This window comes from Daktulosphaira vitifoliae, unplaced genomic scaffold, assembly GCF_025091365.1.
Source record: "Daktulosphaira vitifoliae isolate Bord-2020 unplaced genomic scaffold, ASM2509136v1 Scaffold_1, whole genome shotgun sequence".
Lineage (NCBI taxonomy): Eukaryota > Metazoa > Arthropoda > Insecta > Hemiptera > Phylloxeridae > Daktulosphaira > Daktulosphaira vitifoliae.
The window spans coordinates 55,326,817-55,341,796 of record NW_026099572.1 but is presented as its reverse complement, the minus strand read 5'-3'; the positions used below and the strand labels follow the sequence as shown (position 1 = coordinate 55,341,796).

General features: G+C 26.1%; 1 protein-coding gene across 1 annotated transcript; it reads right to left on the bottom strand.

The window, feature by feature from the left end:
- Nucleotides 1-2,921: 2,921 nt before the first annotated feature.
- Nucleotides 2,922-13,090, bottom strand: LOC126910417 (uncharacterized). Its single transcript, XM_050692976.1, has 4 exons — nt 12,888-13,090; nt 4,645-5,360; nt 3,546-3,834; nt 2,922-3,436 (listed from the first exon to the last, which is right to left on the bottom strand). The coding sequence occupies exons 2-4, from the start codon at nt 5,192-5,194 to the stop codon at nt 2,938-2,940; spliced, it is 1,338 nt and encodes a 445-aa protein (XP_050548933.1). The 5' UTR covers nt 5,195-5,360; nt 12,888-13,090; the 3' UTR covers nt 2,922-2,937.
- Nucleotides 13,091-14,980: the final 1,890 nt, after the last annotated feature.

The window sequence follows — 14,980 nt, the reverse complement described above, 5'->3', positions numbered from 1 at the left end:
AATATATACTAATTATAATTATTAAATTTAGTATGAAATTGATATTTAATATTGTAATTTAAACGGAGAAATTATAAAAATAATAAAGAAGTTATATTTTGCTTTACTATTACGCGTATAAAAATTAAAGGGCTTGATACAATAATTATCAATAAAAACTGTTTATTACTATAAATGAATGCACTGGACTTCAAGGAACTTTCATCAGAAGCAAAAATATACTTTTCTAAATCAAATTTTCGCGTTGTTTTAAAATATGCAATTAGACTTTATCTATCAGTTCTATTTTTTTATATTATTACTAGTTACATATAAAATAATAATTAAAAGAAAAAAAAATTGTTTTCAAATTATTACTGATTTGATTTTTAATATGTTAAAAATAATCAGTCCAAATATTCAATTTTAACCTTTATTTTTGGTTCTTTAAAGTTGATGAAAAATTTTTGATAAAGATTTATGAAAGTTTATAGTAAAAAAAATTGAATATATTACTATAACTTTTAGCTCAATTACAAGTTTAAAATTGACATCTAGGACAGTCAACAAAGGAAAAATTTCTTAAAAAATTCCCAACCAAATTTTGTTTTATTAATAGTTGAATTAAAATATGTATAATGACATACTAATAGTCCCCATTGATTGAAATTGAGCTTTTTTTTTACAGCCTCGCAAAAGTTCAAAAATATGAGCTTTTTTCATTTTCTCAAAAAATATTTAACTTACAAAAAAAAGTTTCGTACAAAAGTTGTTTAAAAGACAATTATAAACAAAAAAATTATCTTATATTTTTTCATTTAAACAAATATTTTTCGATTTACATTACATTTAATATGAGTACTAAAATTTATATTCCACTTTTTTCATTTTACGGTTACTTTTTATTATGTTATACTTACATTAGATACAATGTTATAAATACATATGTATGTATGTGTGAGTTTATTTATTTATAGTATCATTAAAGTGTAGTGTATATTAATATACAAGCGATTGAGTAGGTAATTGATTTAACGCTATATTGTTTAAACCCAACTAAACGCTAAATTGTACATTCCCAAACAACAATCATATTATGTCAATTGCCACCGGAATTTCTGGTAATCTTTTTCTTTTTCTTTGCCTTAATCCCAACTACTTGGNTTTACTTTGCCTTAATCCCAATTACTTGGCGTCGGCCACCCTTATCCTAAGCCTCCACTTGACACGATCTCCCACATCTTTTACGCTCACATCAGCTGTCCTCAAATCGCATTCAATAGCATCCCTCCATCTTTTTTTTGGTCTTCCTCTATCTCTTCTTCCTTCAACATTCATTTCTATAACTGTTCTTACAGCTTTCGATTCTTCTTTCCTCATACCATGACTAAACAATCTAAGTCTATTTTCTGTCATCTTATCCACGATTGACGCAACACCTATACTTCCTCTTATATGCTCGTTCCTTATCCTATCTTCTCTAGTCACTCCACTCATCCAACTAAGCATTCTCATCTCTGCTACACTTATTCTCTGCTCTACTTTCTTATCAACCGCCCAACACTATGAACCATACATCATAGCTGGCCTCACAATTTCATACTAAATTTAAAAACTATAATTAGTATTTATTCATATATTATATTTTAAAATCAAAGAACTACTAATCAGGATATAATTAAAGAAATAAGAGTTCATGTTGCTTTTAAAATATTTCACCAATTTCTCTAAAGGAAACACTATCTACAGATTTGCATCGAAGCGTTTCTTATGATAGTGATTTTAATCACTGTCAGATATCATCTATACTTGTCCCATCTATGCCTCGTCAACACTGTGCCTCGACCCCACTGTGCTACCTTTTTTTTATTACATACTTTATACACTAATAATTATTATTATTATTATAATAATAATAATAATAATTTTTTATTGTCATCCGGGTAATAATTATTATTACCCGGGTGACAATAGATTTTAAATTAGTAGGAACACAAATACAATTTCCAAATAGAGCATAATATATCCCGAAGATAATGGAATACCGGATACACAGTAATCAAAAATAGTTTTAATGATTTATTATGTGATTTTTTTATATATCAATACTGAAAACAATATATAGAGTATAAATATAATAATTTGATGATTTTTCTGTATAAAAAAGTCTGAATAAAAAAAAAGTGAGTATTTGTTCGACAAATTTTTAATGTACCTTAAAGTACATTTTTTTTCATTGCCAAAATACTATAATTTATTACATTTTATTTTTAGTATAAAAAAATATGTTGTTTGCACAATAAAAAAAAATTATTTTTAAAACTAAATATAAATTTCAATTATTAATCTAAAACTAAAAAATTAATTCAACTTGAAAAGCTACAAAAATTACTACAAATTTGCTGATATATATTTTGAAAATAACTTTACTATCATCAGCGCTAAACGCATAAATTTAGCACTGATGATGTTTACCGCTAAACATATGCATAATTTTTCTAAAAATATGTTTTAATTATTTTTAATAAATGAAATATAATGTTTATTTTAATTGTCGATCTTAAAAACCCTTAGATTTTGAAAACTAATAATACATTTGAAATCATATATATGTTCTTATGTCATATTAAAATTATGATTTTTAAAATCTTTGCGTCCCATTTACATTGTACCTCTTTGGGTAAAACATAGAGCAAAGAAATTTTCAATATTTTGTTGTTATAAGTTCAGACAAGCTAATTTTTATTACAGACCACTGGAGTGCACCGAGTTCCGGTTGGGTAGATATATTCCCCACATACTAATTTTATACATAATAAATATTGGCAAAAATTCGAATGACCCTTTTATTTACACGAGAATATTGCAAGAAACTTTTTATTATATTTAATTTATACTCATCATGATAACAAAATGCAAAACTCAGAAACAAATTNTCATGATAACAAAATGCAAAACTCAGAAACAAATTTTTTTTGAAATTATTTTTACTAACGACCGGCAATATCTGTCCATTTGGTGTGTCTTAGATATTTGAAAAAACTCTTTACTACGTAATGTTGATATTATAATTAAATGACTTTTAATACCTTTTGGTGTCCAAATAATTAAATAACAATATTGTCTCTGTGTAATATGCAGTCCTCCTTGTATTTGATAAAAAATTTCACTGGTACGTTTTAGTAAAAGATCTCCATTATTGTTGTAATGCACATATTTTATCACTTTATGTTTAATAGCATTTTCGGGAGTCATTTCTTTAGCGTTAAAAGGACATTTTATTTCAACAATACCATCTTTTTCAATTAAACCATCGGGTCGAGCTGATAAAAAATTTAAGTTTTCATTAATAAATACACCACACTGTATAATCTGAATGCCCATTCTCTTTTCAAAATGTTTTTTTGCCTTCTCCTCACTAACTTTACCATATTTAAAAGTAATTCTATAATGCGTACTGAAAAATTAGTAATATATCATCAATGATCAGAATGTTAGCTAATGTAGGAAAAAATAACTATTAGAAATTAATATAAAAACTAATATAATTTTTTAATACTACTTACGAAATAGTATTTTCAGTTTCAGAGACCTCAGATTTTTCAATCGGAATAAGCATCACTAGTCTCAAGATTGCTTCTTTACATGATGTTTGTTGATATTTACACACACGGTGAAAATAAGATGCTGATAGACGTTTCTTACGTTCTTTTCGATACCAATCATCATTACCGAAATATATTGAATTTCTCTCCAGTGTTTCAATTTCAGATTTACTTAATTTTAAACTTTGTAGAAAATTGTTTTTCTTATTTTCATAATCTTTATCCATAGCCACTTCCTTTTTGCTAACTGCTACATTTTTCGGAAAATGAAGAGTCAATTAAAGTAAAATTAAATTATATAAAGGTTAACATATAAATGTTGAGATCATCANTTTTCGAAAAATGAAGAGTCAATTAAAGTAAAATTAAATTATATAAAGGTTAACATATAAATTTTGAGATCATTATGATGAAAAAAGATTCATATAATTAAAATAAATGTTATATTATAACATTATATTAATAAACAAAAATTAATATGAAAGTGTGATGTGACCCTCTCACTATACTAATTTCCTCAGACATAATGATGTAACATCAAGTCGATCGTTTTAATTGATTATTTTTAGCTCAGATGCGAAGCTGAGAAGGTATTGGTTTTACTATGATGTGTTTTTTTTTTGTGTCTGTTACCACTTTTTCTCAGCTCTCACCGAACGGATTTCTTTCAACAATCATGATGAAAAAAGATTCATATAATTAAAATAAATATATATTAATAAACAAAAATTAATATGAAAGTGTAATGTGACCCTCTCCCTATACTAATTTCCTCAGACATAATGAGGTTGCATCAAGTCGATCGTTTTAATTAATAATTTTTTTCATTACAAAAATATTGAATTTTCCATAGTTTTCAAAAAAATTAGTGTCATATCCCTAATCACATGGTTGGTATTTAGGGATATAACACTAATTTTGTAGCTCATAAATAAGTAGATATGAAATTGTCAAATTTAATATTATACATTTTTATATTCATTAAATTTTATTCATCAACATACGAGAATATTAGTTTGTTTAATCAATTTTATTAGTATTACTACATCATATTAATTACCTTTGTAAATAAAATCATGAGAAATATTTGTCATTTCTATTACGCAAGGGATATTTGTTATTAAAAATATATTCTTCACATAATTTTTGACATTTTCTTGAATAAAAAATTGTATACTTTTTCCTTCCAGAGTATTACATTTGAATGAAATAATCGATTTTAAAAATTCATTATTTTTTTTACAATTATCGCAAAATTCATTCATTGAAGATAGTAACGCAGAATTACTTAAATGTGTCAGACTGACATCCAATGTATCTTTTTTTTGTTGTTGAAGTCTCGTTACATCAATAATACACATTGCAAAATCATATTGACAAGGATTAACAACAAATTTGCCATAAATAAAAAATGAAATCATTCTAGATATGTAGTAACTTACATATTGATAATATATTTTAAAAATATGTTTTGGATTTTCATTTTTAGCCCAAATATTATTTTTTAACACTTCTAAAATTTGAAGACATAAAAATATGTGAAAACACTCTAAAGACTCTGATTCTTTTTTTAATTTGTTTAAGCTTGTTTTTTTTTTGTCTACACTCATAAACGTCTTTACAAGATATTGATAACATTTTCATGTCATCTCGATTTATTTGCGAATGATTAATAAATTTTTGATTTTTCCCATAGACCAATGATTTGATATCATTATTAATAGTACTCACAACTCGTAAAAATGAATAGTCAAATATTGTGTCATAATCAGGTGGCTGAAATCAAATTGTAAATTATTGACAAAAAATATAATAATGATAATAAAAGAAGCAATATAAAGTTTAAACTGAATCTAAAATGAGACTTGTGACTAAGTGATAGAAGTATCACACCTTAAGAGGAATAATTCTCTTAACAGAATTAAGGAAGGGAAAGTAAATTAGAGCCCTCTCTTCTCTACAAAAACCATTTTAGCTTCGATGAAAAGCTGAGAAGGTATTAATTTTACTATGATGTGTTTTTTTTTTTGTGTATGTCTATTACCACTTTTTCTCAGCTCTCATCGAACAGAATTCTTTCGACGATACGTCAAAAGATCACAAATCGTATCTAATTGAAGACATTACCCTCAAAAATTGAACAAATTTCCCTCATTCACCGTAAACGGGGAAAACTCCAAAAAATTTACAAATTTAAAAATCACTAAATTTCGAAATTTTTTCAATTTTTTTTTCTAAAAACTGCCGTAAATTTTTCAAAAATAAACATATCAATATAGTTTCATAATCATAAGGTAATGTAATATACTTTATTATGGAAAAAAAAATTTGACCTCTAGACTTTTCTTCGTGGTGAAAATAGACATCAAAGTTAATAAAAAATTACGATTTTTGTAAAATAATTCATTTTTATATTTTTAATTTAATAATTCTATAACTTTTCGTAAAATTTAAGGATCAGTAAATTTTTTTCTTTTATAGATGCTTGATATCTTTACCTATCACTTGGTATATTTTTTTCAAAATATAACCCTTTACCTACCCACAAGGGTGGATTTAAAATGACAATTTTTTCACAAAAAATTTACTTTTTTTACTTGACTTTTGAAATGTTCCGGAAAGTCTGACACTTTTATATATATCTTAAATTAAAGATAATGTAATATACTTTATTATGAAAAAAAAAATTTGACCTCTGGACTTGTCTTCGTGGTGAAAATGGCTTCCGAATGCTATTTTTGTGTGAAATTTCTCGATTTTATATTTTACATTTTAGCTTCGATGCGAAGCTGAGAGGTATTGGTTTTACTATGTGTTTTTTTTTTTTATTTTTGTGTCTGTTACCACTTTTTCTCAGCTCTCACCGAACGGATTTCTTTCAACGATACGTCAAAAGATCACAAATCGTATCTAGTCGAAGACATTACCCTTCAAAATTGAAAAAATTTCCATTGTTCTCCGTAAATGGGGGAAACCTCCAAAAAAATTACAAATTTAGAAATCGCTAATTTTCGAAATTTTTTCAATTTATTTTACTAAAAACTGCCGTAACTTTTTCAAAAATAAACATGTCAATATAATTCTTTTTTATATAGATGCATAATATCATTACCTTGATTTTTTTTTATAGATGCTTGATGTCTTTACTTATCATTTGGTATATTTTTTTTGTAAATCTGACACTTAACCTGACCACAGGGAGGGATTTAAAATGACAACTGTTTCACAAAAAATTTAATTTTTCAACTTAACTTTTTAAAGTGTTCCGGAAGGTCTGACACTTTTATATATATCTTAAATTAAAGCTAATTGTAATATACTTTAATTTGAAAAAAAAAATTTGACCTCTGGACTTGTCTTCACGGCGAAAACGGCTACCGAATGCTATTTTTGTGTGAAAATTTTCGATTTTATGATTTATATTATATTTAACTTTATAATGCTATAACTTATTGAAAAGTTTATGGATCCACACAATTTTTTTATGAGAAATAATATTTTTTAATAAACCCTTTTTCATTCGACATACTTTATCTTAATCGAGATATTAATAAGGAACCAGCAGATCAAGTAGCTTTTGGAATAAAACACCAATTTTTTTAAAATTAAACACTATCTAAAGATTTGCATCGAAGCGTTTATTTTTGATAGTGATTTTAATCACTGTCAGATATCATAAATAAAATAAAATGTAGGGTATAAAACATTACAATATTTCAAAAAACTTCTAATATATTTTTCACTAAACAATTTGATATTCATTTTAATTTATTTTTGTAATTTTCCTATACTATATTCACTTTTGATGTATTTATTTTAATAGAATTTAATTGTGTTAAAAATTACTCAAATAAAACTCCAAAATAATTAAGATTTGATAATACATTTTCTATGTTTTTTTTTATTAGCCAATTAATCAATTTAAATACTCTTATGTTTGTAAACAAAAAAAATTTCCTTGACAATAAAAAATTTTTACTAAATTGTATATGTTTCATCATAAATAATTAATTTTTAATNGTAAATTGTATATGTTTCATGATAAATAACTAATTTTTATTATATTTAATTTATACTGGTCAAAATATTTACTATGGAAACGATAATTCATGCAACGACGTAATAAACAAAAGATTTTATCGTCACTCGAGTTGAAAAATTCGTAAGTTTTAACGTTTAAAACAACATCTCTGTGTTTTTGACTATAAAAATTTTTCTGAATATTTTCAATTCATCACCTACGGAGCCTAAAAGGTTACAACACTTTGTCTTTGTGAAAATGTTGATCCAAAAAGACCATTTTTATTTATTAGTATTATCGTTCGTAGTATATTTTTGTACTTCGAACGTGTACATTAAAGCTTTCATTTTTGTATACGTGTTTTTGGAAGCTTCGCCAAACCCGCTACAAAATTCTCAAGTAAGTAAATCAGTGAGACGAAAAAAACTTACATTAAAAAAGTTAGAACCAGTATCGTTGCCAGAGGATCACGAAAATCAATTATCCGGAGAAAAACTCACTTTGAATTCGTGTCCCACAACATTACCGTCGACTTGTACGTCGAAAATTAGCTCACCACCACTTCCATCAGTCAACACAGAACATCATGCACCAGCTCCTGTGCCAATAATGTCTCCTCCATCGATACCGTCCTCTATTCCAACACCTCCCTCAATGATATCAGGATGTACATCTACAAGTCGCACATCCTCAATCAAACCCACGGTCGTTAAAACAAAAACAATCAACTGGACTAAAGTTAACAACCAAAATATTGAAAATTCTTTGTGGTCGACGTTGGAACCTCTGCATCTTGCAATTGAATGTCAAGATATTGTAGAGTTGTTTGGTGAAAAACCGCGTTCCAATACATCGCCTATTCAAAACGCTAAACTTAAATCTACTACGACCAACGTTTTAGACTCTAAGAGAAGTCTCGCGATTAACATAATGTTAAAACAATTAAAATCAAAGCCTGAAGAATTTTTCAAGTGTTTAGAGGATGGAAGTATGATTGCTATTGAAAAATTAGAAGCGGTAAAAAGAATATTGCCCATAAGCGCTGACTTAAAGGCTATTGAAAAATTCAGCGGAGACATCATGACACTTGGCAAGGCGGAACAGTTTTGTGTTAAGCTTAACGAAATTCCGTATTATCAATTGAAAATCGACCTTACGATGTTAAAGGAAGAGTGGCCTTTCATATATTCGGAATCTCTTGAGACATTAAAAAATTATCAACAAACCTGTTCCACATTAATTAATGACAAATCGTTGACACAATTTTTGTCCGTTGTATTACATTTAGGCAATAAATTGAACGCAGTAAGTGTGAATGATATTTTTATGTCTCTATAATAAGAATCATTTAAGTATGAAATCAATACGCATTAGTATGTCGTATTAATTTTATACTCAAACGGCATATATAAAAAAAATACACCAGTTTATTAGTATACACAAAGTTGTTTAATATTTTCTCGTTCATGTATTTTATTATTCATGCTTATTTTATTATTTATTAATTATTATTAATCGAAACTACAAAATTAAAAAAATATGTAATATTGTATTTATGCTGAAAAATTAAATAAATAAGTTATTAATTAAAACATGATTATGTTAGGGAAGTTATGCTGGTGAAGCAAACGGTTTCACGTTGGGTAGTTTGCCTAAACTGATAAGTACTCGATCTAACAAGCCAAACGNGTAGTTTGCCTAAACTGATAGGTACTCGGTCTAACAAGCCAAATGTTACCTTCGTCCACTTGGCTGTAGAAATGGCTGAAAAATGTACAAATAATACTTTTAGTTTTTTGAATTTGCGTTCATCATTGAACAAACTGTCAAAAACTTCATTTGAATGTTTGGAAGCTGAGCTTCGTAATCGTTCTCGCCATATAAAAAACTTTAAATCTACACTGGCACAAGAGAACTATTCTCAAGTTATTAAAAAACATCTAATAGAGTTTATCTGTCAAGCAGATAAGGATATTGATGTACTTAATGATAATTTTAAAACAACGGTAGATCTTATAACAAATTTAGCTTCTCATTTTGGCGAGAACACGAAATCTTTTAATGTGGAAGAATGTTTCTCTATACTCGATAAATTTTTTGAACAAATTCATATTATTATTAAAGAAAATGAAAACAAAAAAGCTCATACTGAATCAAATGTTAACAATGATGAAAAGAACGGTATTGCATGCAAGTCTGTTGATACCAATTTTAATAAAAATACACATTCCAGATTCGAGGACAAGCAACTTAGTAATAGAGAATTGCTTATGAACCAAATTAAAAAAGGTTCTTTTTCGTTAAAAAGCATTCATTGAATCAATCCCTACTTATGAAAAATGTAATTTGAACATTTTTCCTGTATAATTTATATTTTTATTTCCTGATTGAATATTTCACTTATTACGATTTAGTTTTTTTTTTTGAAATATTTATTATGCACTCATATATTTTATTTTTCTATTTTGGTTTTAATCAATTTTTCTTATACTTATGAATGTTTTTATGTATATTTTCGTATTGCGAATAAAAAAAATTATTGTTAATATTTTGGTTGCAATTAATGAAATACTCTGTCTTTCAAATCTATATCAAATTTAACTTTTTACTGTGAGTAACAATATTAAAAAACCCAACCCAGCACAGGGTGGTCGCGGCACAGTGGTGTCGTGGTATAGTTGGATCAAGTATAATGATATCTGACAGTGATTAAAATCACTATCAAAAAAAAACGCTTCGATGCAAATCTTTAGATAGTGTTTAATTTTAAAAAATTGGTGGATTATTCCAAAAGCTTCATAAACTGCTAGTTCCTTATTAATATCCTGATTAAGATAAAGTATGTCGAATGAAAAAGGGATTATTAAAAAATAGTATTTCCCATAAAAAAATTATATTGATCAATACACTTTTCAATAAGTTATAGCATTATAAAGTTAAAAATGTAAAAAATAAAATTGAGAATTTTCACACAATAATAGCATTTGGTAGCCATTTTCACCGTGAAGATAAAATAAAGTCCGAAATTTTTTTTTTCCATGATAAAGTATATTACATTAGCTTTAATTTAAGATATATATAAAAGTGTCAGACTTTCCGGAACACTTTCAAAATTTAAGTTGAAAAAGTCAATTTTTTGTGAAAAAGTTGTCATTTTGAATCCCCCCCTGTAGGCAGGTAAAAAGTCAGATTTATAAAAAAAATATACCAACTGATAGGTAAAGACATCATGCATCTATAAAAAAAAAATTATATTGATTTATACATTTTTTTAAATGTTATAGCATTATAAAGTTAAAAATATAAAAAAGAATTTTTTTACAAAAATCGTATTTTTTTTATAATATTTGATGTCTGTTTTCACCATGAAGATAAAATAAAGTCCGAAATTTTTTTTTTTGCATAATAAAGTATATTACATTAGCTTTAATTTAAGATATTTATAAAAGTGTCAGACTTTCCGGAACACTTTCAAAATTTAAGTTGAAAAAGTTCTACTTTCTACATGCATTTTTTAGATTTGAACCCCCCTCGTATATAGGGAAATGGTCCGATTTAAAAAAACAGTATGTCAAATGAAAGATGTATATAAATACTACTCCTCATGAAAAAATCGTACTGATCCATACATTTTTAAAAAGATATAGCATAATAAAGTTAAAAATGTAAAATACAAAATCGAGAATTTTCACACAAAAATAGCATTTGATAGCCATTTTCACCGTGAAGACAAAATAAAGTCCGAATATTTTTTTTTTCATAATAAAGTGCATTACATTAGCTTTAATTTAAGATATATATAAAAGTGTCAGACCTTCCGGAACATTTTTAAAAGTTATGTTGAAAAAGTAAATTTTTTGTGAAAAAGTTGTCATTTTAAATCCCCCCTTATGGGCCGGTTAAGGGTTAAATTTATAAAAAAAATATATCAAATGAAAGGTAATGATATTATGCATCTATATAAAAAAGAATTATATTGATATGTTCATTTTTGAAAAAGTTATGGCACTTTTAAGTAAAAAAAATTGAAAAAATTTCGAAAATTAGCGATTTTTAAATTTGTGATTTTTTTGGAGGTTTCCCCCATTTACGGGGAACGGAGGAAATTTTTTCAATTTTGAAGGGTAATTTCTTCGACTAGATACGATTTGTGATCTTTTGACGTATCATTGAAAGAAATCGATTCGGTGAGAGCTGAGAAAAAGTGGTAACAGACACAAAAAAAAACACATCTTAGTAAAACCAATTCGCATCGAAGCTAAAATGTAAAATACAAAATCGAAAATTTTCACACAAAAAAAACATTTGGTAGCCATTTTCACCGTGAAGATAAAATAAAGTCCGAAATTTTATTTTTTCATGATAAAGTATATTACATTAGCTTTAATTTAAGATATATATAAAAGGGTCAGACCTTCCGGAACATTTTCAAAAATCAAGTTGAAAAAATTAATTTTTTGTGAAAAAGTTGTCATTTTAAATCCCCCCCTGTGGACAAGTAAAGGGTCACATATAAAAAAAAAAATATACCAAATGAAAGGTACCAAATGATACCATGCATCTATAAAAAAAAATTATATTGATTCGGTTATTTTTAAAAAAGTTATAGCAATTTTTGAGAGTAATGTCTTTGATTAGATACGATTTGTGATCTTTTGACGTATCATTGAAAGAAATCGGTTCGGTGAGAGCTGAGAAAAAGTGGTAACAGACACAAAAAAAAAACCCATATTAGTAAAATCAATACCTTCTCAGTTTTGCATCGAAGCTAAAAGTTATGCATAAAGAAACGGTAATACCGTAATTTTTTGTAGTACTTTAATTTCAGTGTAAAAATTTAAAAAATAATGAATGTTTCAATGTATATTGTTAAAATCTGATTTTAAAACTTAAATTTATTGCGGTGAAACATTTTTTACTAAATTGGCTTTAGAGAATACTTGATATTTTTTTCTGTACTCTCAAACGATCTTTCTAATAAATAAATTATTATTTGATGAATAATAATAGAGAGTATAATAATAATTGAATTCTAAATAGAAAATTTTAATGAATACCATTTGAATAAAAACTTGATCTTTATATTCTAATAGTTTCTAGTTCCTTAATGTTTTTATAGATTCATTTATGGTACGCTTAATTTATATGATTAATGAATTTATGTATATTTATATTCATACTGTATTTTATGGAATTCTATTGAGCTCTTAGCAGTTTAGGATCCTTTAATTTGTTTAAAAAACCTTATATATTAAAAAAACTGAAATATTGTTCGCACTCACTTGAATTTCTGGATTAGCATTTGTATTGAAACATATTTGTGCTGATGTAAGTATGACGAATAAATATTTCATTAAGTTAAACGAATTAAAACGAATTTTAATCATTTCTTAACTTATCTAAAAATTATTAATTTATACTGAAGTCTTACAAAATAAAATACACTAGTGTTAGCTTATATCGCCCGTTTTAAAAAAAAAATTGTATTAATTTTATTTTAAAAATTTTTCAATTGAATAAATAATATATTAAACCTTAAATATATCTTATTTTATTTGACTATCGATAAATCATATATAAAGCTATTAAATTATTATATATTTAGATTATAACATAACAAATAGCCTAAATAAAATGTTTTATATATTTAATGATACTTTTTAATTCAGTTTGCTTTATAGTTTGAAAGGGTTGCATAAATTTTTCGCTTACAATAAAAAATGAAAATTCTCTAAAAATATCAAATTTTTTGCTACTATGTATGTTAATAGACATTTTCTGGCTAATGAGTAAATGTTAATGTATTGCACCTTTCAAATTTTTTCGTGAATCAGTTAATCTTTATACAGATGTTTTCTTGTGACAAGTGTGAAATAATATTGTTTCCAAAAAATGACTGAAGGTGCATAGAATAATCTATGATGATATACGATTTGAATGTCATTTATGTCCAACTACTTTTTTAGACAAATGCAGACTTGTATATCACGTTCAAAAGATATACTGTAACTATTGTTATTATTGTTAAAAAATAGTAATATTAAAAGAGAAAATATTTTAGTAGAGTGTTAATAAAAGTGTATTATTATAGATTTGGTAAAGTATGATGTGAACTCTAATATTGTTATAGAAAAACATGCCGATTCGGGGACTATATCTACATGTAGTAAGTAAAGAAAATATCTTATTAAAAATTTATATGCTAATAGATGACTATAACTAAAGATTGTTTGGGTTTTTCTTTTATAAAAGTGTTACAGCAAGAATGCAAGTAGGTTCGAGTGTAATTAAACGACGTGTTAAAAATAATAATGACAATACGATTAAATACAAAAGGGTAAAGACAAAACAATTATAAGGCATAACGATGAGCAGTTTTTAAAACCAACCGTTTTATGAAGTTCGTTAAAAATTATTAAATAATGTAATTGTATGATTTTGTAAAAAGAATATTGAAAACATAACCGGATATCAATCGCTTTTGTTGGCGAAAAGAGATATGTTAGTTGAAAAATTGAGTATATTAACAAAAATCAACTTTAAACTTGAAGCGACTTATACCATATCAAATAATGAAACCAAATGCGAAAATCTATCTTTTAAAACGGCATCTGTAGAGTTAGTTAATGAGGACGATATCCGTCATGCTGTAGATTTTTCGTGCTCAAAATTATTAGAAAAACAAGACAACTATGCAGATAAAAGTAGTAATTATTCGTTTTTTATTACAGGCGGAATTTTAATCGGTGTATACAAATATCAACCTTTAGGCGTACATACATAGATTTGGAATCTGACATTAAAATGAGAAAATCAGTATAAAATCCACAAAACATAAATCAACAATGGTTAAAATGGACGATATTAGTGAAGAATGTGTCAGAAGATAATAATGTGTGAAATTAAAAGATAACCGTAAAAATAATATTTGGTTAACCGTTAAAAATATGCGATAAAGACTCTAAAAAATGTTATAAAAATACATCTCCTTAAAAAAAAATATTTTAGCTTCGATACGAAACTGAGAAGGTATTAATTTTACCATGATGTGTTTATTTTAGCTTCGATGCGAAGCTGAGAAGATATTAATTTTACTATGATGTGTTTTTTTTTGTATGTCTATTACCACTTTTTCTCAGCTCTCACCGAACCGATTTCTTTCAATGATACGTCAAAAGATCACAAATTGTATCTAGTCGAAGACATTACCCTCAAAAATTGAACAAATTTCCCTCATTCACCGTAAACGGGGGAAACTCCAAAAAAATTAGAAATTTAAAAATCGCTAATTTTCGAAATTTTTTCAATTTTTTTTACTAAAAACTACCATGACTTTTTTAAAAATGAACAAATCAACATAATTTTTTTTTATACT

Bases quoted from the DNA above. Each gene is read 5' to 3' on its own strand.
- LOC126910417 (XM_050692976.1), bottom strand. From the start codon at position 5,194: ATGAGTGTAGACAAAAAAAAAACAAGCTTAAACAAATTAAAAAAAGAA. The intron at 3,835-4,644 runs GTAATTAATATG...CGAAAAATGTAG, and splicing joins TCATGATTTTATTTACAAAG to CAGTTAGCAAAAAGGAAGTG. The intron at 3,437-3,545 runs GTAAGTAGTATT...CTAATTTTTCAG, and splicing joins GAAACTGAAAATACTATTTC to TACGCATTATAGAATTACTT.